Source organism: Homarus americanus, unplaced genomic scaffold (genome assembly GCF_018991925.1).
Source record: "Homarus americanus isolate GMGI-L3 unplaced genomic scaffold, GMGI_Hamer_2.0 scaffold33468, whole genome shotgun sequence".
Classification (NCBI taxonomy): domain Eukaryota; kingdom Metazoa; phylum Arthropoda; class Malacostraca; order Decapoda; family Nephropidae; genus Homarus; species Homarus americanus.
Genome location: NW_024714177.1, coordinates 2,971,993 through 2,998,707, shown reverse-complemented (window position 1 = coordinate 2,998,707; position 26,715 = coordinate 2,971,993). Strand labels below are relative to the sequence as shown.

General features: G+C 37.6%; 2 protein-coding genes across 8 annotated transcripts in view; both read left to right on the top strand.

The window, feature by feature from the left end:
* The window catches only part of LOC121876938, a 58,081-nt gene extending 46,277 nt beyond the window's left edge, over positions 1-11,804 (top strand). For all 6 annotated transcript variants that reach the window (XM_042382547.1, XM_042382555.1, XM_042382545.1 and 3 more), the window contains 6 exons: positions 536-640; positions 1,747-1,881; positions 3,289-3,426; positions 4,131-4,299; positions 4,564-4,706; positions 4,830-11,804. In XM_042382547.1, coding sequence (XP_042238481.1) covers positions 536-640; positions 1,747-1,881; positions 3,289-3,426; positions 4,131-4,299; positions 4,564-4,706; positions 4,830-4,916 — 777 coding nt within the window. In that variant the 3' untranslated portion in view covers positions 4,917-11,804. The remainder of the gene's footprint in view (positions 1-535; positions 641-1,746; positions 1,882-3,288; positions 3,427-4,130; positions 4,300-4,563; positions 4,707-4,829) is intronic.
* A 1,414-nt stretch (positions 11,805-13,218) lies between these two features.
* LOC121876929 (nuclear envelope phosphatase-regulatory subunit 1-like) lies at positions 13,219-26,053 on the top strand. Of its 2 annotated transcripts, none has more exons than XM_042382510.1 (5): positions 13,219-13,342; positions 19,030-19,074; positions 19,749-19,820; positions 21,162-21,296; positions 25,911-26,053. In XM_042382510.1, the coding sequence occupies exons 2-5, from the start codon at positions 19,047-19,049 to the stop codon at positions 25,988-25,990; spliced, it is 315 nt and encodes a 104-aa protein (XP_042238444.1). In that variant the 5' UTR covers positions 13,219-13,342; positions 19,030-19,046; the 3' UTR covers positions 25,991-26,053. The 2 variants fall into 2 exon arrangements, with proteins under 2 accessions (XP_042238444.1, XP_042238434.1); XM_042382500.1 differs by lacking the exon at positions 25,911-26,053 and adding an exon at positions 24,317-25,385.
* Positions 26,054-26,715: the final 662 nt, after the last annotated feature.

The window sequence follows — 26,715 nt, the reverse complement described above, 5'->3', positions numbered from 1 at the left end:
AGAAAATCAATCACTTTTACCGTATAAGAAGAGCGCAACTGAGAAGGTTAATAGATTTTTTGTTTTTTGTAAGTCAAGTGTCTGTAGTGCGTGTGATGGTCTACTTACTTAATAACTGTACAATACTGTACTTATCTTTGTCATTTCATTGGTTAGCTGTTAAACCAGTTGGGTGGTCGGCCATTTCTGTTACACACTGTAGGCAAGTACTTGACATGCACGGGCTCTAGAATGTACTTGAACAAGTGCCAGTGTGGTCAAGTCAAGTCTCATACTAATTGCCATCACAAGTTTTACAACATTCTCTGGCATGTCATTCCAAGAGTTCACAACTCTTATTCCAAAGAAGTTAGCTATGACAAGTTTCTGTACTTGTGTAACATGTATAGTGTGAGAGTTACAGGTGATAGTTTTACACTGACAGTTGTGTACATGTTGCAGGTCCACAGTGTATTGTAACATGCCTGTAATGGGTACAGAGTTACAGTTTACGTGTTACAGGTGTATAGTATAACAGTTGTGGTCCTTGTTACAGGTAGTAAGACCCGTGACAGCGCTGTTGGTGGTGGACGTACAGAATGACTTCATCTCAGGCTCCCTGGCCATCAGTAACTGTCCAGCCGGCCATAATGGGGAGGAGGTAAGGCTTATTTGCTGTACCTTAATCCTAGATAAGAAATGGGTAAATACAGGTACAGGGTGTTCAGTAAACAGCACTACATTAATAATTATACATTACACTATTGTGATTCAAACACAACTGAATTAGTATACGGGCATTGTATGCTGTTGAATAACTACAGGTTGACAATCCCTTATCCGAAATCCTTGGGGCCAGAAGCATTTCGGTTTTTGGAATTTTTCGGTTTTCAGAATGGTTAGGTTTTTATATATATATATATAATGTGTATTAGCCCACCCGGGCATAGATCACTGACCCACATTGGGGCCTGGGGGTAGAAAATATAATAAAAAATATAATAATAATAATAATAATAATAATAATAATAATAATTTATAGGTCTAGGTCATGTTTCTCACTTTTGATCTTTTTTTCATTCTTGTATTTCTTACTGTATTATTATTATTTTATTATTACAGTATTATTGTTATTATTATTATTATTATTATATTTTATTATTATTATTATTATATTTTATTATTATTATTATTATTATTTTGGTGTATTTTTATTAAAAATTTTATTTACTATGAATAATTATTATTATTATAATTATTACTATTACATTTTCGCCCCCCCCCCCAGGCCCCGATGCGGGTCAGTGAACTGTGCCTGGGATGGCTAATAATCCTTGTTTTAAAAAAAAAACTTTCAGTTTTTAGAGCTTTACGGTTTTTGGAATTTCGGATAAAGGGTTGTCAACCTGTATTGCCACATAACTAAGATGCTGTTCTTAGGTTGTACTGTACTGTACTGTACTGTGCTAATACATTGGCTAGCAGGGGTTCTCAAACTTTTTTCAACCAAGGACCCCTTACATACCATGACGCATACAAATATTGTCAATAATCAAAGAATAAATCATAGTCCAAAGCATTTGTTCATTTCAACCCAAATTCAAAATATCCTGCGAATTGGAATCGACAAATCTCTCACAAACGTTAAACTCACTATTTCTCAAAAACTTTTCGCGGACCCCAGTTGAGAATCACTGGGCTAAGGCACCATTTTCATGCTTATAAATAGATAAGTAAGGAATTAATGCACTCATACTCTTGTTACAGGTGATCCCGCCCATCAACCGCCTGCTGCAGGAGAACAGGTTCGACATGGTGGTATACTCCCTGGACTGGCACCCGGAAAACCACGTCTCCTTCATTGACAACGTCCATGAACGACTTCTACATGACACCTGCAAAGTGAGTCCCTACTCTGTCTCTCTCTCTCTCTCTCTTATCTCTCCCTCATCTGTAATCCTCCTCTTTTGTTGTCTCTTTTTCCTTTTCCCTTTTATACCTTTTGATTAAACACCTAACATCATTCGGAGTGTTATGTTAGGTTAGTATGAGGGTGTTTAATCATTAGGTAAATTAAATTGGGGTGCCTAAACTTCATGTGATCTGAAATATTAGGCGTTTTTATATCGTAAAAAGTAATTACAATTAACCTCAGAATATCTCCTAATCTGGGGGGAGGAGGGCGTAAGCCCCCCAACGGACCAAAACCCAGCTGGGTGGGCTCTGTGCCTGCGATGTTCCCCCACCCACAACTTCGTGGACACCCCCTCCCCCCCCTTATTGATATTCTTGGATCCGCCCCTGAAATTTCAAGTGATGGACACAATTAGGAAAATTCAAGTCTCCTGACGCCTTCATTTTTGGCTGTATACTTACCTCAGATTTTTGTCCAAGTGCTGTGTAATGCAGCCAATGATCAATTCTTGGTTAGATAGATAGATACTGTACATATTTAGTAAAATCATCATTGAAAGTTTACATTGGTAATTCCTAATTTTTTGTGCTCCTGCAATTTACCTTTACCTTATGTACTTATGGCCACGCAAACTTGAGATGGCCATGCCAAGGCGAGATGGCTAGGGTTCTATTCCTTCATTGTTCTTGATAGTCTTGTCAGAGACTATTTTGAAGACTAGCACTCTTCATAATTCCACAGCTTGACTTGGTAGACTGTTCAATAGGTCTGTCAACCTCATTTTATACTTTTACTTTTATCCTCTTCACCACTGATCGGCGTGTTAACCGCTTGGGGGGTTGGTTATAGTTACGTTTCTGTTATATATTGTTGGCACATACTGGGCATGTAACATAAAATTGTGTTCACTCCCTCCAGTGCCCTCCGGTTCATATCTCTAACCCTAACAATGTTTACTGTTAGAAAATTTGGGCACAGTCTGTTGAAAATCCTGCCAGTGTGATTCAGCCTCAATTGCTTCACTGTATCCGCCACACTTAACATGTCCGGTGATTGTAGGACTTCATGATCAATGTGGTCTCTTTCATTCATGTCAAGAATGAATCTCACCATCTTGTTTCGAAAAATATGTTGTTTGGGTATTAGATTCTGAGTTAAGGTAAATTACCATGATGAACAGGCTCCAGCTGAGGGGCTATTTAGCATTTCTATAAAGGAATTTTATCCTGGCATTACTTTTATTTACTGTATTTTCTTACATGCTGTACTGTAAACAGTAACTGAATTTATTGCAAGGTGTTTGTATTTAATTGTATTTTTTGTAAATTTCTCTGCTCGTAATCACATTTACTGGACAGTGTTGCATAGTTACAGTGCCATGGTCCCCTTTGCAGATCGCTAGTGACGACGCCGAAGTGTATGACACAGTCATCTTCGATGTACACGAGGATGGGAAACCCATGGAGCAGAAGTTGTGGCCCCGGCACTGTGTCCAGAACACCTGGGGCGCCGAGCTACACCAGGACCTTAAGGTGAGACTTGACTGTATTTAATAAAAAAAAAAAAATCTCTCTTTTTGCTTTGCTGTATATTCTCTTTGCCATTGATTAGCCTGTTAGATGCTTGGGTGGGTGGTTACATCTCTGTTATGCATTGTTGACAAGTATTGGGCATGCCATAGACTGGCTCCAGATTAGTAGTGCCCAGACTAATAGCCAGACAGGAATTTGTCAGCTGCTTCATGACCCCACCTCCCGAGTGAAGTTTGTCAACCAGCGAGGTAATGGGAGTGTGTGTGTGTGAAATAATAATAATAATAATAATAATAATTTAACTGTTCATTGAAAGAGCATGACAGCCAAACGGCTGAAAATATTCCTTTGCATAATTGGGTAATGGATCACTTGATTGACAAATAATATCCAAGTAACATATCCGGTAAATTATACAAATTGACGGGTACAGGATTCGGGGAAGTGTCCTCGCATGGATCGGAGACTTTCTCTGTGATCGCAAGTAATGTGTGGTGATTATAGTAATGGCATGAAATCGTCATGTGTACCTGTGATAAGTGGGGTACCACAGGGCAGTTTATTGGGCCCGCTGTTGTTTGTGGAGGGGGGGGCAATTGCATCTTAAAAGTCCTAAAATTTAGTTTTGATAGCTATTTATTCTTCATTAATACTATTGATACTATACAACATTCATAATTATAGTTATTCATTTTGCTTTACAGATTGCCGAAGATGCCGTCCAAGTATACAAAGGGACAGATCCAGACACTGACTCCTACAGTGCTTTCTGGGATAACAACAAGAAAGCACACACCTCCCTGAATGAGGAGCTGCAGAAGAAAAATGTCACAGATTTGTTCATCTGTGGCATTGCTTACGATGTATGCGTTGGTATGTTCCCATCTCTCCGGGCTTAACATTACCCCGAGCCCTCATTTCCCATATACGTACTGGTGCAAATACAGACTGTGTGTGTAAGAGAGAGAGCGAGAGATCATAAAAAGACAAAATTGCATTATGTACAGTACCACCTGTCTTTCCCTCTTCTTATGATTGCTCTACCTCTGTTTTACATGTACTGTACCAAAACTCGTAAAGTACCTATACCTCTGTACTACCTTAGCTATAATTAACCAGTTTCTCATTGCTTGACAGCGGCAACAACAAGACACGCCATTGAAGAAGGTTACCGGACGATATTAGTGGATGATGCGTCCAGAGGGGTGTGTGAGAAGGACATCCAGGATACCAAAGATCACACCATAGCTAACTATGGCCTTGTCATTCACTCATCCCAGGTACATATTTCTATTTTCAGTAAATTAAAGGATTCCTGAAATATATAATTGTCAATGTTTCCCATAAAACTCAAAGGGGTATATTATCCTGAAGTGTTTTATGTGTTTGTTTCTCCTTGCCAGGTAAAGAGTTTGGCCACGGGGCGTGACAGACCTCCAGTGCTGGCATACAGACTGGCACTTGAGCTCTCCAAGAAAATGAAGAAGTAAAACACAATAATACAAAAGTGAAGGAAGGAGAAAAGCAAGATTGAAGGACAGAAAAATTAAATACAATATACAAATGAAAAAGAGTCAATAGTTGGTTAAGTGATAAGATAGGAAGTAAAGAAGATACCATTTGTGGGGTGCGTTGTAAATCACAGAGTATCTGTACTAAATAATATATCATTTTGGAAATATGTTAAGTATGTAGAGAATTAAACAGAGATGGAAGAACATAGATTATGCTTGAATTATGATACAGTACTGATAGGTAAATAATGAAGGAAGAATATGAACATGAATGAAAACTACATAGACAGTATAATAATGCTATGCAAAACTAATAATTTAGGACTTTAGTAGAACAGACATAAATATAAGATAGATCAAATGACTTAGAGATTTACAAAACCGGGCCTACTGCATACTAAGTGAAAGGAAGTGTTTAGCCTACCGTGACTCACAGCTTGCTTACTGCATCTTGAGGTCCCCGGCCATCACTCGCCATTCTTCTTGCCTCTGGAATCAACCTGCCACAACATCATATACCATCTTGGGTCAGTGTATAGAGCACAGGTCTCATAAACCAGAGGTCATATGTGAACGTAAACCTCACTGGGGGTACAATGTTGACATTTATTATAAATCTTGTATGTAAGTTAGGTTAGGATCAGGTCATAGATATAAATACAGAAGATGGATGAATTTGTATACTGCTTACTGTACTGTCTCTGGGCTAAGTTGACCTTGTCCTTGTTTTATTGCTGTGGACACATTATATTCACACAGTCCTTACAGATGGTCAGCAAAACAAGATGCTCCCGGGAGTTCACACAATGTTAGCACATAACAGATATTCAAGAAGATGAAAGAACACAGTGCAGTACAGTTCTGTTCTTCATTATATGCTATAGTACAGTATACAGTTCTGTATTATGAAAGTAAAACTCAACAAAAAGTCATAAGAGTTGTGTGAAGAACAAAAAACTCACTTGGATATGAACTACATTCTACTGTTGAAACATTATATCATAGAGAAATTAATTCAGTTAAATTCATTAAAAAAAATCAGAGATATTATTTGAAATTCACACTTAGTCATGCCTATCAAAAATTAAATGATGGGGGTATGCATAATTTCTAGCAAAAAGAGATCAACCATCCAGTGACAACCTGATGCTGCCTACAAAGAAAGCATAAGTAGCAAGTCACTAACATCATAGAAGTGTGCAAACCTGACCAGGTGTAATTCTTCACCACAGATAGTGCTGGCTGTTTGGCCAAGTGGTATAGCATAGATTTCATCTATCCATCTGCCTACCGGTACCTGTCTGAATTATCTAACCTTACCTAACTAGACCTAACCCAATCTAACCTAATTACCTAAACTAACCGAAATTGAGCTAACAAAACCTATCTATCTTCTCTCCAATTATTCTCTATTTTGTCAATCCACTACTTTCTCATCTCATCTTCTTTCCTTGCCTATCACCTCACTCATGTAAAATTCAGTAAGACTAGTATTTCATTGACTCCAGTATTCATCTTCATGTAGACTCATACTACAAAACAAGAACTAAGTCTAGGGCAGTCAACATCAGCAAGAAGGTTGGGGTCAACAGGAGTTATTTCTTTATCATTTGTTGACATTCTAAATGATTTTTAAACTCAATAAATCACAATACTTAGTGTATACTATTATGTACATCAGACTGATGGTAGATATCTGAAATGTGTTCAGGGTTCAAGTCAGTGAAGTGAAGGAGAGGTCCTGAACACCCAGCTGTGACAGTGCTGATGTTGTATTACTGTATTATACAGTGATTGCAACACTCATGAGTAGGAGCTTGAGGTAGAGTTATTCATTCACATACACACTGTACAGTATATGAGGGAGTTAATAAGACTCGGGTAGAAGCTACAGTAGGTAATTTTCATAGAGCAAAAATTTAACTTGCTGAAGGCTAAAGATAGAAGCTAAAATATTCATCATTTCCATATACAAAAGAAGGAACCTTCTTAAATCCTAGGTGAAGTGTAGCTCACATTATTCATTAAGGTTCACTTCAGGGGCAAATCCAGCTTTTCATTTAGGGGGGTTGCAGGGTCATAAAATGAAAAGAATATTGCAGGGAAGCAATGCAAGTAGTGAATTATCATCTACATAATTACAGGTAATTAAAACTGTAAAGATTTTCACACTTTGTACTTTGGAGCTCATTTTGTATAACCCATCTCAAGGAGGTGGTCACCTTCCATTCAATGTTAATCAGTCACTCATTCATCTCCCAGCTTACCCCTCTAAATCCTCCAGTAATGTTAGTGGAATCAGACTTATGCCATTTGCCCTAAATGACTCAAACACCAATTCATGATTTATATCATTCATCATAAAGACATTAAAGACTGGACAGAACATTGCAGCAAGTTATCAATGATAAATATAACAACAAATGCGGTTCATTCCAGCCGCCTTAGCTGTCTGTCCTCGTAAAGAGATGTACAGGGAGTTTACAAGTCCCTTGGTTTTTGTAGTTATAAAGCTCCTTGAGGAAGTTACATTCAAAACTTATACAGTTTGCCCTCCAGTGTTTTCTTCACATAGTTATATTCTTCCCCATGCACTGTACAATAGTGACTCAGATTTGAAGGAGAAAGTGTTAATTTTATAATGGCTGTTTGTGATGTGTTCTTTACAGTTTCTGCTGCAAGTCTGAGGAAAATATCATAGTACTGTACGTGGTAAAGAAAATAACTATGTACAGAAAATGATGGTGTGTGCGCCAGTGCTTCGGTTCTTTAAATTCCTTAATACACAGTAAGCACAAACATCAAGGGACTTGGTATACACTTTGTACTGTACTGTTAATTATCTGTGGTAAAGTTTATAGTCAAGTACTGTATCATAATGTTCTCACTGTTTAACATTGGGACATGTACAGTATTAGTGTCCATGTCCAATATATTATTATTATTTCCCGAGTGTATATTTTATCTTATAACTAACAGTTGTACAGTACATGTGCATGATGAAATTTAAATAATCACTTACCTTTAGTAATTTACTTTCTCTTGATCATTTTTATCATTAAGATCTGTATACTTGTTCCAGCAGTGCAGTTTCCTACTGAGTACTGTGGGTTTGTTGCACTAAATGATAATATGGCAGAATACTGAAAATAAGCAGACTGTGACCAATTTCATATTTTTCTTGCTGTTGTCTCATGAACACTTAAGCAACAAGATGGGTGTGACTAAAATTTAAACCAGTTGATGAAACAATACCGTAGTAGTTGTGTTCAGTGCGTCATGCAAGATACAATCAGACATGAAAGAGTATGTTCAATATCCGTCCCAGTAACTTGTAACTGTGGTGTGATATCAGGGAACAGAGAAGCTCAAATATAAAACATTTTCAGACACAATTCAATCAGCTAGCTTAACCAGAACTGTCTCGGTGTCATATCCTAGAATCAGCCCATTTAAATGGAACTGTATTGTATAATTAATAAATAAATACATACTGTACAACATGCATTGATAACAGAGCAACCATCCCTGACTACTTCACAACTTTTACAAGATTAAAATCATGTTTGACTGTTTCTTGTGCCCTGGTACATGGAACACATTACCTAAAGTTGTCATAAGATGTGTGGTAAACATCATTCTTGTTACCTAATAAAATTTTGTTGCTCCTTGGTTGATGTTTTGGTTGGTCTTCATTTTATTATTGTGGATTGTTAAAAAGGTTGTCAAATTTACTATAATATTCTGGATTTTGTTTGTGTGTGCTTTTGAGATTGTTTTTATGGGTTGTCAATATCTCCTTTAGTGATTTGGTGTACTATGTATTTCCTAATAAAAATATAATTATAAAGGATAAGCCGTGCCTTACATCATGACTCAACAAAGGTGATGAAGTGCTAAGCCCCTCAAGTCTTGAGTCCCTCACCTCAATGATGGCTGAGCTGTCTTCTGTATTTAGCCAAACAGGGTCTAGGAGAGGTGCCCTTACTCTTACTGTATACATCTTATCATAACTAGCAGTGCTGATAATGTGCTGATTCTGTATTGTATTACTTTCATTATGTACAGTCACTCCAAAAGGCATCTTTACAGAGGGGTCCGATGAATTTCAAAATGAACACTGCGGCTCCTGTTGTCTCGGTAGGGTTGTCAAAATCCTTCGTCACGGAAATACATAGACACCTTTTGGAGTGACTGTACCTGCAAGAATTCAGTATCTCTTCTGTATTAAGTACAATATTGTTCTTGAGTGTTATATGTCAAATTATTTTTTAATGTATTTATGGTAAAAAACTCAATGGTACTCTTACATATATATTAAGTTTTTGAAATACATTGATGGTGTGTGTTGTCATCAGTGATGTATTGAACATGTTACTAAAGAACTATCATTCATTCCATTATGTGTTCACCAGATTTTTCCATCAACAAGTTCATTGTCATGGATTTTTTCATGTTATGTGTTCTTAGTCTTGTATATTTATTGGTATATACTGTACAGTACTGTAATGTGAGACCATGATACATAAATTTGTAGTGAGTAATTCCCAGCACAACCGGTCAGTAAGCTGACAGGTGGAGAGCAGGAGGAAGTAACCTGATCACCCATCAAAGGAACTTAAGGTTGTAAATTGTCAGAAGTTCACCTTTAGTGGAACCATAAACAACATGTATTGAAGGCTCATCTTTAGTATCTATAAAATTAATTCTGTTTGAGGAACATTTATTAAGTGGAACCACAAGTTTAAATCTTTTAGAGGTTTCTATATTAAGAGAAACATAATGTTCTTTATACATTACCATGCAGTGCACCATTCCTATGTTATTATAAGATGTAGCTCAACACTGATAAAGTACATATGGCCACTTGTGATTGATGGCACAACACTACAGTGATTATAATAACATAAGCTTCATCTCACTGATGACATTGTTAGGCAACATACTGCCATTGCTTACTGTTAACCTCTTTTATTTTATTTTTTTTTACATTGATAAAGAAAATTAGATTAACCTAAAAAATACAAGATCTTACTTACTTTATATAGAGTTATGGTGTACATAAATGTACATGATATTTAAAAATTTATTGTATATTTTTAAAGCAATAATTTGTTTGCAGTAACTCTCAATATGACACTACAGTACAATATTCAGATTGACTGAGATTGTACCTGAATACGAACTTGACTATATTAAATTAGATTATAAAGCAATTTCAAAGGTCATGCACTGTACATCAGATCATATTGTTGAAGATGTTCTGTACTGTACCCATATTTATAGTACACCTTCCAAGTACTACATGAACCAAGCTAGACATGATGGAGGCATTAAATGCTTCATGCATTTAGACTTTTCTTAGTTTATATTACAGTACAATAATATGCTGTATGTTTAATGATTAAAGATAATGTGTGAAATATCAAAATTATCATTGCACGTGGTACAACAGTGTACCAGGTCAAACTATGTACAAAAATGATAACACAAGAATAACTCACCTGCCAGGTACCAGACCTCGCCATGGTGTAGCATTACATGTGGTCACTAGTACTACATATGCAAGAGTAATACAGTACTTATGGTCCCTAGTACTAGACCTACAAATGTCCAGCAGTACTGTACTTGGGACCTTACCTATGTGTCACTATCTTAGCCAGGTGGGTGAGTGGTGAAGCAGGTGAAGTGTTGTTACAGTGATATATAATAATGTGTATTGGTGTTGGGAACTGTAGATAGTTATTTTCGTACTATATTGCATAACTTCATTCATGTTGCATAACTGTTCATTCATGTTGCATTATAATTTTATATGCTTGGTAAATTCAGTATTCCTGATAAAAACATTCCTTACCTATTATATTGAACAACTGTATCCCAATATTTTATGTCAGGATTGCTAATTTATCCAGTCTAATATTATAACTGTACAGTACTTATATGCACAAAAGTACATGTCTTGTAATAATGTCTATGATATGCAAATGCAGGTTGTGCCTAATAATAGCCTATTAAAAATTGCATAAACATATCAGAAATATAAAAAGGTGTTATAGGAATTTGTAATAGTGAAACAATCAGCCAAACCTATTGTCAGTATGTCATATTGCAAAACAGTTAATTGCAACTGAGCAGAGTGAGCAATTTCTCAATGGGCTCAAAAGCAGGGTTCAAACTCTAAATGGTTTATACAATGGATATCCCTTGTAACTTACGGTAATATGTAAAAATACACTTAACTGGTTGACTTAAAGAAAAAAATTAACATAGCTAGATCAATAGATTTTATTCAGTAAAATCGTAACACAAGTTTACATTGACTCAGCATGTATATAGACAATGCCGGTACAGTATGCAGTTCAGCATGTGTATACACAATGCAGGTACCTGTACTGTATACAGTTCAGCATGTAATGTACAGTACCTGTACATGCTTTACTAGATACAGTACAGTATATTAATCAGATACAAAATTAAAATAAAGAATTACAGCAATATTTTCTACCTTAATTATGCCCCTAACTGATAAAGAAGAGAGCGTATCTTGTTAAGGTAGTTTCAGTATACATGTTACTGTACTGTAATTCTGATAGTGTTTTCAGAGGAAAAAAAAGATGCAAATTTGCATTTTTAACTTTTGTTTCCAAATTACAGTACAGTAGATGTATTCTTATCCCTTCAGTTATAGGAAATGTTCGTCGTTAAAGCCATTAAGAATCTTGGCCCAAGAAGACAGTTGTTACTCAGATTGTTAAATACTGTATATGTCACATTTTTGCTATAACCTCCTTCAGGGAGGACCTCTTCAGAGCCACATTTCTTGCCCCAGCTGTGCTTGAGAATAAATGCTTTGGGAACAAATGTCTTTATAGTTATCCTTAAACACAGATGTTTATGTTCATCCCAAGATATATTAATGTTTACTCCAAGATGCAAGTGATTACAACACAGGCGTTTTTTTTTTTTTTACGCTAAGACACGGGTGTTTTTGTTTGCCAAAACATGTTACAGAGTTTTGGTGTGGAGAATGAAGACTTCAGGAAAGCGAATAAAAGCATTAACTATTGTACATGTATACTTAAGGACCCTCCCCCCCCTCTCTCTAGTACACATAACACACACATAAATATCAGTAACTAGTACTGAAGCAGGGAAGCCAAACAGTTCACATCCTTGAGCCTGAGACGAAGGCAGTGCCGGTGTCATGCGACAAATCTTCCGGTGCGATAAACCTTCCGGGCTCAGCAATTACTGATGTTCATTATCGACATCTAAGATGTATGGCTGATTTGTGAGCTGAAAATATTAATAAATACGTTAACGGAAGGTTTTGAATGAATTTCCCATTATATCTTGAGCAAACTGAGTACAGTATAAGGATGATATGAAACATACTCACTACCAAAGACAATGAAAGCACAAGTGGGCAATGCTTTGAAGTCGATGGAAATAGTGAGGTAAGAACACAAAAAATGAACCAATCAAACCCAAGGACTCCTGACCTAACCTGCCCTAACCTAACATTACAAAATCTTACCCTACTTAACCGATGGTGGAGGCTGATCACGCGTGAAGAAGTAAACAATAAACACTTAAGCGAACTGAAGAACCACCAAAGTTGTATGAATTTTACTAACTTTATAATTAAATTTAATACCCAAAATTAAGCATTTACCCCGGAAGGCTTGTCGCACGACACCGGGATTTACCAGGAGGCAAATGAGGCTGTAGCAGCAAGTCAACCTCCACTACATACTATACCCTCTTCCGGTCATTATCTGATTAACCCTGCCCCTCTACATAATAAAATAAGGAGTCTGCAATAGGCCGGTTGGCCTGTGCATGGCAGCTCCTGTCGAGAGTTACTACCACTCTATCATCCATGAATCTATCTAGCCTCCTTTTGAAACTTTCCAGAGTTCCAGCACTTACTACAAAGTTGCTAAGCTTGTTCCACTCGTCCACCACCATATTTGTGAACCAGTTTCTTCCTATCTCCCTCCTAAACCTAAACTTATCCAACTTGAATCCGTTGCTCCGAGTCCTATCCTGCTCGGAAATTATATGAACTTTATCTATATCCCCTTTACTGATTCCTTAAATACTTCTATCATATCTCCCCGCACTCTTCGTCATTCTTATATGATTAACCCACAAATAATATCTGATAAACGAAAATCAGGTTATTTTCACAGCATTAATTTTTAGCTTTCATTTGACTTTGAAATTCCCGGCATCATGGAAATTGTAACGATGCCCATGATTGGTCAAAAAAAAATCTAGTCCCCCACCAATAAGAACGAGTTTTACAGATTGTTTGTTTATGTCCTGATGGTCCAGCTGACCTGGCCGGGCGAGGATGACTGACTGTTAACCCCCATTACTCTGTTAACACTAAGGTAAGATCAGGAAGAGTTTGGTGTATAAGTACTTGTGAAGAGTATGAGAGATAACAGGTTCAGGGTAGAGCAGTGAGTCACTATTCTTGTCCATGACTTATTAAGATAAACAAAACTATAATATTTACCTTCATCAGGGCAAGTCTTGGGTTGTTGTTAATGTCCTTTATTGTGATGGCTGCTGTGACGTTATGTTCATCTTTATAACCAAACCCATTCTGATCTACCCACTATGACATATTAGGGTATTGAATGTAACAGTACAGGTAACGCTTAACTAATATTTCTTCAGAATTTTGTTTTATGAAAATTCCAAATTAGTGGATGACTGAAACTATAATTTTACTTTTTTTCAATCAATTTCGCTTACTGGTTAATCTTATATAATTACCAAATATTACGTGAATAGGGATAATGGTGCAGCTTATTTGTATTTTTTAAATTTACAATAAAATATAGGCAGTGGATATTTTGCCATGATTGACTAAGCTCCTACTAATGCTATTTTACCATGGGTGTGCTCTCACTAACTAATCGTCCATTACCGGCGAACAACGCAAGAACTATATTTGACTGTGACACTGGTGGCATGTGGCATTTTTTTGCTGTGAGTTGATCATTGTAACTATAAACATACTAACCATATTTACGCTGTGCATAGAAACTTCTAACAAAAAATATAGGTAATGATTTGTTTTAGGTCGAACATACTGTACAATTTCACATTTCTATCCGCTGTATATAAGGAGAAAGCAAAAACAAATATATTCTATTACATTTCCCCAATTGGTTGTTCAAAGTAGACAGTAGAAGGAAAATGTGGGGTAAAATACTAAAAAGAACACCAAGCAAACCTTTGAAAACCTTACCTAACTTGTAAAAAAGGTTAAAAATATGGTAATGTCTGAGAACCACTACTACCAGAAGGAGTTATTATATGTGGTCATTTTTTCCACAGATGTTCGTATCATTATAAAAGAGGCGACATTTACTAAAACCTAATAGAACCTGACCTAACCAACCAAAGATACTTACCTAGCCTTACCTAACTTGCTAGCCTTCTGGATCACCTGCCATATCAATCAGAAAGTACAGTACTTATTTTGATATCTGGGACCAATGAAATCAAATTTGTTGAAGCTTCTTGGTGTAATTTTACGTTTTTTTGGACGTGAGAGGACGTTGGGACCCAGCAGGTGGGTTGTAAACAAACAATCCAGACAACACGCAGTGATGTGATAGATTTTTTTGAGGAGTATTTACAGTGAAAAATTAATTTCTTCATGTACAAACTACATAGAGGCATCATTTTAGTGTCATATGATCAGTTTTATACCGTGTTTTAACCGTCAATTTCCCTCATCCTTCATGCCCTGCCTACTACAGGTGATTTATGATTGTAGAGAAAAACTTTACGCGTTTCCACGTTTACGCGGTACCCTGCCGAACACGGAATGCTCACTTTCCGTGGTGCGTGTACCCCTTTACACGGAGCGGCTGGCGGTCCTCTCGCGCCACGCCATTTTTGGATCCAAACCTCCCGCCATCCGCCATGTTGTGTAAGCGGCGCGAGTAGGTTGCGCAGTGTATGTCTTTGTTGCGTTATCGGTGACGTCATATGACGTAGCAGACTGTGATTGGGCAAAGCATCCTTACCTCCCTCCCTGCTAGCTGTGATTGGTTTAATGTAGTACTATGACGTGCCCCGCCGCGGGAGTGTTCAAGCCCCTTGACCTACTGCGTCAGTTACACCCCTCCCAGCTACACCGTGTATATCGGTATCCATTGTTCCATAAGAATGGCTTCCACCAGACCACCACCACCACCACAAAGAGACTTGCATTACCTGGACCCAGCCGCCCTAAGCCAAAGAAGACACGACGTTCCTTAAGCTACGAAATAAAATATAAGATCACATAAGAGTTGGAGAAAGGAACAAGACAGGTTGATCTCGCGCGCCAGCATGGTGTTAACGAATCAACTATCAGGACAATTAAGAAGGATGCAGCCAAGATAAAGGAGCACATGAACATCACAAAGTCTACAGGTGCTTCTATGATCAAGTATTTCCACAACCAGGTGCTTCTCAAGACGGAAAAATTACTTGTGAGCTACTTGGTGCGTCAGGCGCGATGGAACATGGCGGTGGACACGCGCTCAGTTAAGGAGTACGCACGTGAACTGTATGCTGCAGTGTCACGAAAGATGGGAATTACAGAGCCCAAACCCTTTAATGCTTCCTCTGGGTGGTTACAGAGGTTTAAGAAGAGGAACAAGATCACCAATATCAACATTGGTGGTGAAGAAGCTAGTGCTGACCGTGTTGCGGCTAGGGAATTTCCTCCGTTTTTACGTGAGATTATGGAGGAAGGACAGTACACCGACGACCAGGTGTTTAACATGGACGAATCTGGTCTTTTTTGGAAAAAGCTATCTTCCAAGACCTTCGTTGTGAAGAATGCCAGCAAGTGTCGGGGCCGTAAGTTGCAGAAGGAGCGCATCACCGTCCTATTTACCACCAATGCCTCCGGTACCTGTAAGCTCAAGTTATCGGTGATCCACACGGCACGCAAGCTGCACGCCTACAAGAGCATGGACATGACCAAGCTAAATGTCCACTGGCTGACTGCACGTAAGGCGTGGATGTTCTCTACACTGTCCCTCTCCTGGTTTGATGACTGTTTCGTTCCCGATGTGAAGAAATTCTGTGAGCAACAGAATGTGCCATTCAAGATTTTGTTGTTGCTTGACAACGCACCAGGACACTCGCCCCTACTGTTAGATCGTCACCCCAACGTAAAAGTGGTCTTCCTTCCTCCCAACACTACGTCTATAATACAGCCCATGGACCAAGAATTGATCTGTAATGTAAAAGCTGCATTCTCTGCTAAAAAATTCAACCTCCTGAACGACTACACCAACACCAAGGAAGAGTTGCGTAACTTGAGTGACACCAACACCGATAAGCAAGAGCGAAGACGACGAGGATCAACAGTTGGCAGAGCAAGAAGTACTTTTGAAACAATTCTGGAGAACTTTCAATGTCAGAAAGCTGTGGACTTCTTGGTGGAGGCATGGGATCAGCTGTCTGTAGCAACTGTTCGTCACGCATGGAGACATGTGTTGCAAGGCATTCCGGGTGTTAGGCAGAGTAAATCTGTGACTGGTGAGGTTCAGACTGTTGCAGTAGCAGTGGACCTTGCCAGAGAAGCTGCGCAGAGTGTTACAGCTGCAGGCTTCTCCGAGACCACCAATGACGACATCCTGGAGGTGATAAGGGATCCTGATGTGACTACCGACGAGATGGTAGATGATGATGACGTCAGTGAAGAGGCAGGTGGTGCGTCCCAGGAAGAACGCTGCTTATCCCATAGTAATGTAAGGGGTGCCATCGAGTGTATTGAGAAAGTCAAGCTCCAACTTTCCGACGACCCTGACGCAAACAGGTATGAAATCTTCACTACCCAGCTGTTGCAGACTATGGAGCCCTACATCAAGGTTTATCACGACAACATAAACACCAGCCGTCAGCAAAGCATAACAGAGTTCTTCGCCCGCAACCCACCACAGCCAGCCCAAGCCAGTGATAGTGACAGAGACAGTGATGATGACTTTGAGGGATTTGTCAGGGAGGCACTAGTAAGTGTGGATGACACCGATGAAGACTCACCTGAGGGCCAGTAGCCTGCCCTCTGCCTCGGAACCAGCCTCCATTCCCCTACGCCGACCCATCTCTTCTACTAACGTAAGTGTTAACCCCAACCTTGTTTTTTTCTAACCTAACCTTCAGTTTATTATTCTCTTATTGAATGTTCCCTTCTATATTATGTGTGGGTGAATACCATCATAAAGGTAAGATGTTATTTTTAGTAAAACGTACGTATTGTCGGGAAAAAGTGGAGTTTGGGGGGTCGGCCCGGTCTCTATTTCAATTAATCCCATATGTTATGTTGTTCACTTTACGCGTTTCTCACTTTACGCGGGCCGCCGTGGGTTCAATTAACCACGTAAAGTGAGGGTTCACTGTGTATATATATATATATATATATATATATATATATATATATATATATATATATATATATATATATATATATATATATATATATATATATATATATATATATATATATATATATATATATATATATATATGAAAAACGTGGATAAGATAAATCTTGCCTCTGAAGATGTCTTGAATAAAGAGAAAGCTAAGGTACTCCGTTGTTTCCATCTTCCCGTGTGATTTTATCAAGATATATATATATATATATATATATATATATATATATATATATATATATATATATATATATATATATATATATATATATATATATATATATATATATATATATATATAATTAAATTTAAAAGTTGTTGCCTCTTTTAAAATACAGTACAGTACTTACTAATGATAAGAATGGGAAAAAATGACCGAAATTGAACAAATTCTGGTGTTAGCCATCTCCTTCAGTATGACCAAATATAATTTTACTAAATACAGTACGGTATTCTCTACATTGGAGTGCGAGTCAGTGTCTGGATGACCCCCAACACTGGTGCTAGTTTGCATGTCAGGCCAGTAAGGGTGGGACGGGATCCATACCCTCCACCTTGGGTGGACCACGAATTTCTGTGCACAACTGTACAGTATCTCAAAAAAGTATTTGTCCACATCTGGATGATTCGTATTGGGACATGCATTTACTTTGGTGTATAGTTTAACATATGTAGTGCAATGTGTATTTATTTTGGCATAATTAATATGATGTTCGATTGCCAAATGTAGTAGGATCAGTATGCCACAGAGCAAGGCATACCAACCCTACCGGGACATCACAAGTCACGTGTAGCGTTTCGGAAGTCTTTGGACCCACCCTGGCAGATACAGGACTTTTATCGGACACTGTACTGTACAATCTTTTACTGTAAGGGTTAAATGGCAGCCATCATCAGTGAAAGTTGGTTGTAGAGACAGCAGCCATCATCAGTGGACATTTGCTGTCGGGATGGTGGCCATCATCAGTGGAAGATAGCTGTAGGGGTGGTGGCCATAATCAGTGGAAGTTAGCTGTAGGGGTGGTGGCCATCATCAGTGGAAGTTAGCTGTAGGGGTGGTGGCCATCATCAGTGGAAGTTAGCTGTAGGGGTGGTGGCCATCATCAGTGGAAGTTAGCTGTAGGGGTGGTGGCCATCATCAGTGGAAGTTAGCTGTAGGGGTGGTGGCCATCATCAGTGGACATTTCATGTTATGTGCTGTCAGGAATTCTGAAGGTGTTTCAACATGTGTAAACTGTCAACAAGAATAGGGACTCTAATGCTGTACAGTACAGTACTATGTGTATATTATTGATTACACATGTCAAATTGATTTATATTTGATGTGTGTAAATCATTAGTACAGAAATTAGATTCCTTATTCTAGTCAAGAGTTTGCATATGTTTGAGTATGTTCAGATCTCCATACACTTGCATTCCTTTTTTGCACTTATGTGGGCGGAGTAGGGAATCCCTAGCTGCTGGTTAAGGGTTAATAAAAATATAATGGAAAAATTCCAATTGCAGCAATAAGGTGGAGGCGCTTTTCTACATACTGTACAATATTTTCTATATTTAACATTTCAGGAGCACCTTTATAGCCACCAGACTTTAACTTTCAGTGACATATTTTATTTGATTTTCAGGAAGGACTCTTGCAGACATGTCTCTTGAACAAACAGCTTGTGAAGGTAACTAGTGCATTCACTGGAATTTTTTTTTAATTATTCATCAATGTAGTTGTCATTAAAACACATGCATTAATTTCTATTTTATTAGATATTTATTGAAATCAAGGATCACCTAAAGACTAGCTACCCCCTCCCACAACTTATTTCATCTGATGTTTAAACAACCTAACACTGCCTTGTTGGTTATGTTAGGTTAGGTTAGTTAGATGATGCTGAGTTGTTGAGTATGAAGCTGGGGAGTAAACTAGATAAAAATGTTGGGGCTGTGTTGTGGAAAAGATTACCTTAGTAGACCACACACACCTCTTGCAGCAATTGCAGAGGGTGCTCTTAATTCTGGCAACTTGCACCATGTAGGAAAATGCTTGCAAGGTTAAGAAAAAGTAATTATAAATAGATTAATGTCATATTTGTAAGTACAGGTACAGTAAATGATGATTTTCTAAAATAAAAATTGTGGTCAGATATACTTACATGATAAGAGATTATAGGAGTACTGTGCAGTTAAAGATAGATATTTTACAATCCTTAATTTTACGCTCACAATTTTTACACTCATTTAATTGAGAAAATATAGTGTTAGATACATTGGTTGAGACAGAATTGGTAATGTTTTTTTAACATCTGAAGTAATAATGTCTCGACAGGATGTTTAATCAAGTTGTTTCTTTCAGATCTAAAAGCATTTGAGCGAAGGTTAACAGAGGTAATTGCTCGACTGCAGCCAGCAACAACACGATGGAGAAGTGAGTAATGTTATTTCTTCTGTGTTTTGTAACAGGGACAGCACAGTATATATCTATTGTTACTGGCAACATGGGATGCTGGATTGTGTGAAATAACAGGAATATGTATAGCTTAGCACTGTATGCTATGAATCACAGCCATTTTTTTTTCATGGTTTCATCTCTAATATAGAACTGTTTTGTACAGCTGTATTCCTTAGTGCTTATATATATCATTATAAGTGATATCACCATCAGCCAGAACAATTGGTGCAGAGCACTTCTGGTAATGAGAGATTTCCGGGTAACGAGGCGACTCTTTCAAAACCGGAAAAAACTCCCCCCATCCCCAGAATTTTCTGGGTATCGGGAAAATTTTTTGTAATTTTCCGGAAAATGTGCCCCACGGAAAATCGTTCCCATAGCCGGAATTTTCCGGAAAATTACGGCTTTGGGAATGATTTTCCGAGAAAATTTCAATTCCGGTTGTCGGAGAGTTCCGGGTTTGAGGGAGTCCAGCTAGCGGAGATATTACTGTATTTCTCACTCTGCACTCAGGGATTTCAACAATTTTGTAAAAAAGAATTCCCTTACAACTAACTGTACGTACTTGCATTTTGTGACGGTCTGTTCTTTGAGACTCACATACATTTTACTAACACAATAATGTCGGGTAAGTTATACCACAGAGAATAAGGTGGAAAGACATGATAGATTAAGAGATGTGGGTGACTAAGGAGTACACATTTGATAAGAAATTGTGGAGAAGGATGACTTGAGTGGACAACCCCAAAGGAAGATGGGACAAAGGTCATATGAAGGAGAGCTTGTACAGTATTACTTGATCATTTCCACGATATTATTCCCTACTCTTGCTTTTCTCTGGAAGAAGAACACAAAGAGTGGATTTCTGTGATCATAATTCCAGCCATTAATCCCTTCACATACAAACTGTGTAATACATTAGGTGCCAGTGGCTATTATCCCAGGAAATCAAAGAAAAAATCATCAAATTTTTGGGGTGAATCCAACATGATTATTTGATGCCCATTATGAAGTGTCTCCCAGAAAATATTGCTGGAGTTCCTGAATTATTTTAGCCACAAGTAAATCCCTTCATATAAATGCTTTGGGTTCCAATGGCCTGCATTACAAAATATGTATGAAAAATTCATTCAAGTTTTGACAAAGGCTTCTCGCTTCTGTCACTTTGAAATTGATTTTTATGGTTCTCTTCTCTGGTTGTTTAAAAAAACTAATACTGTAATGGTAACCCATGTTTAATTAAGTTATAATTTTGATTTGTTCAACTAGTAGTACAGTATTGTATTATGTATGTAGTAATTTAAGTTTCCTTTGCAGTGATATTGGTGTTTGTGGCAGCTAGCACAGCTCTTGGGGCATACCTCTGGCTCACAGACCCCATAACACAGGATGCATCTTTCGTCCAATCTCTTCTTAATCACCTCTTCTTTACATTTGCTGCATCTGCTTTAAGTAAGAACTGCATTTCTCTTTGGTTTATTTATTTTATTTTAATGAAAACTCAATGAGGGTGTAGAATAAAACAGAGGAAGGCAGGAGGATGGGGGAGGTAACCATGATAATGTTAGGCAGTAGCTGAGATCTCAGTAACATTGTCACTGGAATATACTGTAGTACAGTAGTACAGGTGAAGAATATTGTGTGAAAAGGTAAGTTCTCCATAAGAATGATGGTAGTTGTAGGAGGTTATTTTTTAGATTGCCTCCACCCCCACCCCCCCCTTCCCATATATTTATTTGGTAAAGTACAGGTATTTTCTTTCAGATATACGGTACTGTACAGTACAGGAATACCTAACTATTCGCAATCCCGCTTATCTGCAAATGAAATTTTAACACCTACGATATTCGATATTTGCAAAACGTACCCCATTTATTTACAAATGAAAAATTACGATACCATACAGTAATATTTCAAACCGGGCAGGCTAGCTGCAGCTCTCATATTGTAAGGCCTGCTTCTTACAAGTGGTTTTTTTTCGCGCATACCTACAATTCACAAGGAGCATAAGCAGGAAAATTCACGTGCTGGAGATGCCCACCCCATGCCTGTACCTGTACAGTATTTCCAAACCATGGGGTGAAAAATTATGCTGAGCATTTTAGAATTCTTCATATGGCAATGGTAAATGCTAGTTTAAATATTTACACTCATTTCCAAATGTCGTACAGCACACACACACACACACACTATTCTTTTGTATTGTTTTATGTTATTGTAGTTATTTTATTGCATTATATGGAATGTACAGTACCTGTACAGTATATCGAAAAATATGTTGCTATAAAATAAGAAATATAAAGAGCATAAGTGTGTACAGTTGTACCTCTCTAGTCCGGCATTCTGTGGTCTGGAAACTCCCGTGGTCCGGAACGATTTTAGTTTGCCCAATAGCCAACATCCCTGATGTAACTCAAGTGTAATTTTAGTTACAGTACCATCACTTCACTTTGGAAGCAGAATTATGGTAGCATTAAAGGTAAATTAAATAGTATTTTAACAGTATTACTTTTTCTTATTTATTTATTTCCTATCTTATGTTTTTATGCTTTATGTAGGGTGTTTCGAGGGTGAATTTTCATGGTCTGGCACCGGTCAGGTCCCGAGGTTGCCGGACTAGAGAGGTACAACCTGTATGTGTGGACTTGGCAGGTCTTCAAGTTAGATTGTCCCTGTAGCTACATCCTCCTAGCTCTCCTCCTACCAGGTGAAGCTGTTTCATTGTTTTTTTTTAACTAGTAATTTTGAGTAGCTATTCAGATATACAGGTTGTACCTCTCTAGTCTGGCAACCTCGGGACCTGACCGGTGCCGGACCATGGAAATTCACCCTTTTCCTGGATAGATAGTGACTTGTGCTTATGCTTGGAAGCAGTAGCACCACTTTCTCTGCATCATGGTCTCTTTGTAGACATATTGAAGGGTTAAATGTCGTATAGTAGCTTCTCAAATTTCGCGAGTTTTTAATTCAACGTATTTTATCGGAACACACAAAAAAATAAATAAAAATTTTGACGGCGGAAACTTGAATTTCAACGAGTTTTAACGGCCCGCCAACGTGCAGACGACGTGCATAATCATGTAAACAGCGTCATTTCTCTTATGTACAAAAGATTCATTATTGTTTATTACTGAATATCTTTTTTATTGAAGTAATGTTTATGTGTGCAAAATGAGCAATACAATTCATTAATAATACGTAGAATATTAAAACACACGAGGAAATGACACAGCATTGTTTTCGTTGATTACAAATCCAATGACTGACTGGTTCTACATATAAAACTGAAGAAAATAAGACTTTGGTTGTAGCTCTAGTAAAATTAATATGGTTGTTTTAAGTAATGTTATTTAATGTTAATAAATGGAACAATAGAAGTAGCTAACGATAATGGTAAAGAAAAAAGAGATCACGTATGTAAGTGCGCACACGTGAAAACATATCGTCGTTACTTTACATAAGAATATGAAAGCAACACTTATTTACTGTTCATATATATTTTAATTAATGTTTCTGAATTTGTTTTTATTGAATTAATGTTTGTGTGTGCAAAATTAACAATGCAATTTATTAATAATACGTGGAATATTAAAACACACGAGAAGACGAGACGGCTGCCGGCATTGTTTATGTTAAAGCTTACAAAACCAGTGACTGATTGGTTCTAAATATAAAACTGAAGAAAATAAAACCCTGATTGTAGCTGTAGTAAAATTAATGTAAAAAAATTAATATGGTTGCTTGAAGTACCTGTAATGTTATTTAATGTTAATAAATGGAACAATATAAGTAGCTAACCATTAATGGTAAAAAAAAAAGTATGACTGTGCATATGTAAGTGCGCACATGTGAAAACATATCGTTATTACTCTACATAAGAATATGAAAGCAACACTTATTTACAGCTCATATATATTGAAGGGTTAAATGTTGTACTCTGTATAGACAAGCAGAGAGAGAGAGCAGCCGAACTGCCGGATGTAAACAAACCTTAATTTCCCGCGGCTTTGTTGTTGTTTTTTTTACGGGGATTAGCCCACCCGGGCATAGGTCACTGACCCACTGAGGGGCAAAAATTTAATACTCCTGTAATAATAATAATAATAATTAAAAAAAAAAATGCCCATCTACCTATTGGACAAACTAAAATCGTTCCGGACCACAGAATGCTGGACTAGAGAGGTACAACCTGTATATATAGGTATCTATATTTTTTTTACTCTGTTACATGCTCATACAATTGTTCATACAGAATGTGCAAAAAACGAAAAGTGATTATCATAGGATCAAAAACATAAGAGAATAAAAATGTCTTATGTCCGTGGGAGTAAGTGTGGGAGAGGCAGTGGGGTACGGGTGGCGGTAAAATCATACAGAGTGAGTATGTAAGTAGTTTTAAGTCTTGATTCACTTTATGACAATAAGAAAATGAACCAATATTGTGGTAATGATACTTATGTTTAATGTTTCAGTTCTACTGTTTATAATGGGAATTCACAGAAAAGTGGTGTCTCCCTCGATAATCACATCCCGAACCCGAGCGGTTCTGGTGGATTTCAACATGTCTTGCGATGACACCGGCAAACTTATCTTAAAACCACGACCAACGACGACCTGAAAATACTTGTTTTAGGATATAAGGCTACAAGATTATTTGTATTTATATTCTGATAGAATATATAGCTGCGACTGTTTAATAGTGGCTTCACAAACATACCTGCAACTACTTTAACAGATCTTGCACCAGTTTGATATAAAGGATAAAACTGCAACAAATTGCATGTCTTCATTTTAAAAGTTGACACATTCTTTTATAAGCTGTTTTCTTGAGGTAAATACTGTACTCTATACGGTATGTAATTTTCAATTTGCAGAATGAATTAGACAGTTGCATATTTTAAGCACAATAATCTCCATTACATATTACTTTGAAAGGCATTACAGTACACTTCAACTGGAAACACTACTGTATGTTCAACAGTATGATAGTTATCCCAGAAGTATTCAGTTGTTTCTCTAAATAGTGTGTTCCTCCACGAGCTGTAAGTAGCCAAGTAATGCCCTTCATGCCGTTCTATGTTTGGTGCTGGGGAGGATCCAAGTCTTTGCAGATTGTAATTTATTATTAATTTTAGGTAGCTTTGATATGAATGGAATTTTAATTTTATAGTACGTACTTCATTTATGTCGTCTGCAGCAATGGTACATTGGATTTATGCTCATGAATCCTCCAAAAATGTTTTTGTTGTAGATTTAAAGGAATTATTAGACAAAATGTTTTGCAAGTCTTACTTACAAAACCTACCTTAGCACTTTTTATTTTTTTTTGTGAACATTAAAGAACTGTATTACATGTGAAATACAGTACTGTCTACTCAAAATTCTTTATGTCAAGACTTTATACAAGCAGATCCAGATACACAACTGTAAAAAGGCTCTCTGATGTGTAAGTGCAGGTTGCCAGACACGTTTTTGCTGTGAATACTCTGATTTTAGTGTAAGGATTTTTTTTGCTTGATAATGAAAGGTTTTACTCAGTACCGTTTGCTGTTTTTCTTCCTTTTTACTCTATTACTCTAATTTTTTTAATATTAAATTAGGTACTGTATTAGGGTAAGTACACAAAGAAAGCAGGTTACCCACCTGCCGGTTTCCAGCACTGATGGGCGGACACACAGGAAGCAGGTTTATCTGTGAGTTGTGGTCCAGATGTAGCGCAGTAAAGGTGTCTAGCTCATCGTCTGACAAAGATTTTTTTTTACTCGATGGTTCTTATGCAAAAATCAGGAGGAAAAGAACTGGAATACTGTACAGTACATGAAATCAATCGTAGTAGAGAAAATTACAGTGACTATTATCATCTTTTGAGCCTAAAAAGGACCCAAGTAGGTTTTTTCAGTACATGAGAATGACTTGGGAAGCTTTTGACTACATACATTTTGAAGAAGGTTGATCATCATTTGACAAAAACATGGTATAACTGGCACACCTCTTACAACTAGCACCACCACAACAACATATTGACCCGTGCGCGTAAGCGAGAAAAGAATGTTTTGTTCATTCCAGTAAACTTGTCAGCGCTTCAACATGCTCTACATTCTCCCCAAACTAACGTATGCGTCACCAGCCTGGTTGTCTTCTCTTAACTCCACCCAACAACGTCAGCTAGAGAAGGTACAGAAAAGGGCCTGCAGAATCATGCTCGGCGCAGAATACTCCGGCTACACCAACGCTCTCTCCACCCTGGAGATGCCATCCCTCAGTGACCTCCACCACCAAGCACTGGAAAGGTTTGGCCGTGAACTACTGCACCACCCTCGCCACCGCCACCTGCAGCCCCCAACCCAACTCGCGCAGTCCGCCACTACAACAAAATTCAGCCCATAAGAGCCCGCACCGATAGATATAAGAACAGCACCATCCTATCTATTGTTAAAATAATAAACAACAACTGATTTATGTACTGTACAGCTCTGTAAATGTATTCACTGCATATTATATCATTAGGTCTAAATCAAATGTAAGTCTGTATATTTTCAGCCACTGGCTGCAACTCTATTAATAAACCGTTTATTATTATTATTATTATTATTATTACTGTGTGCAGCTGCTCTCTCTTGATAGCATGATCACATGCATGATAATTGTCAGAGTTGGTAAACCTGCTTTCTTTGTATTCTTACCCTTAGGATTGCTGTGGCTGGTTCAGTTCTTCATAAATATATTATAAAATGCTACAGTACCTCTCAAACAAAAAAGAATTTTGTCACTCATGATCCTGAAGAAAAGGGTAGATTAAACAAAAAAAAATTCCCATTGTACAATATATTTAGTTTCTCAAGTTTTAGATTTGAGCAACTATGTGTGGTTA

Coding starts and splice junctions, on each gene's coding strand:
- LOC121876929 (XM_042382500.1), top strand. CDS start 19,047: ATGTCTCTTGAACAAACAGCTTGTGAAG. Junction 19,821..21,161: donor AGCAACAACACGATGGAGAA/GTGAGTAATGTT, acceptor TTTCCTTTGCAG/TGATATTGGTGTTTGTGGCA. Junction 21,297..24,316: donor ATTTGCTGCATCTGCTTTAA/GTAAGAACTGCA, acceptor TTAATGTTTCAG/TTCTACTGTTTATAATGGGA.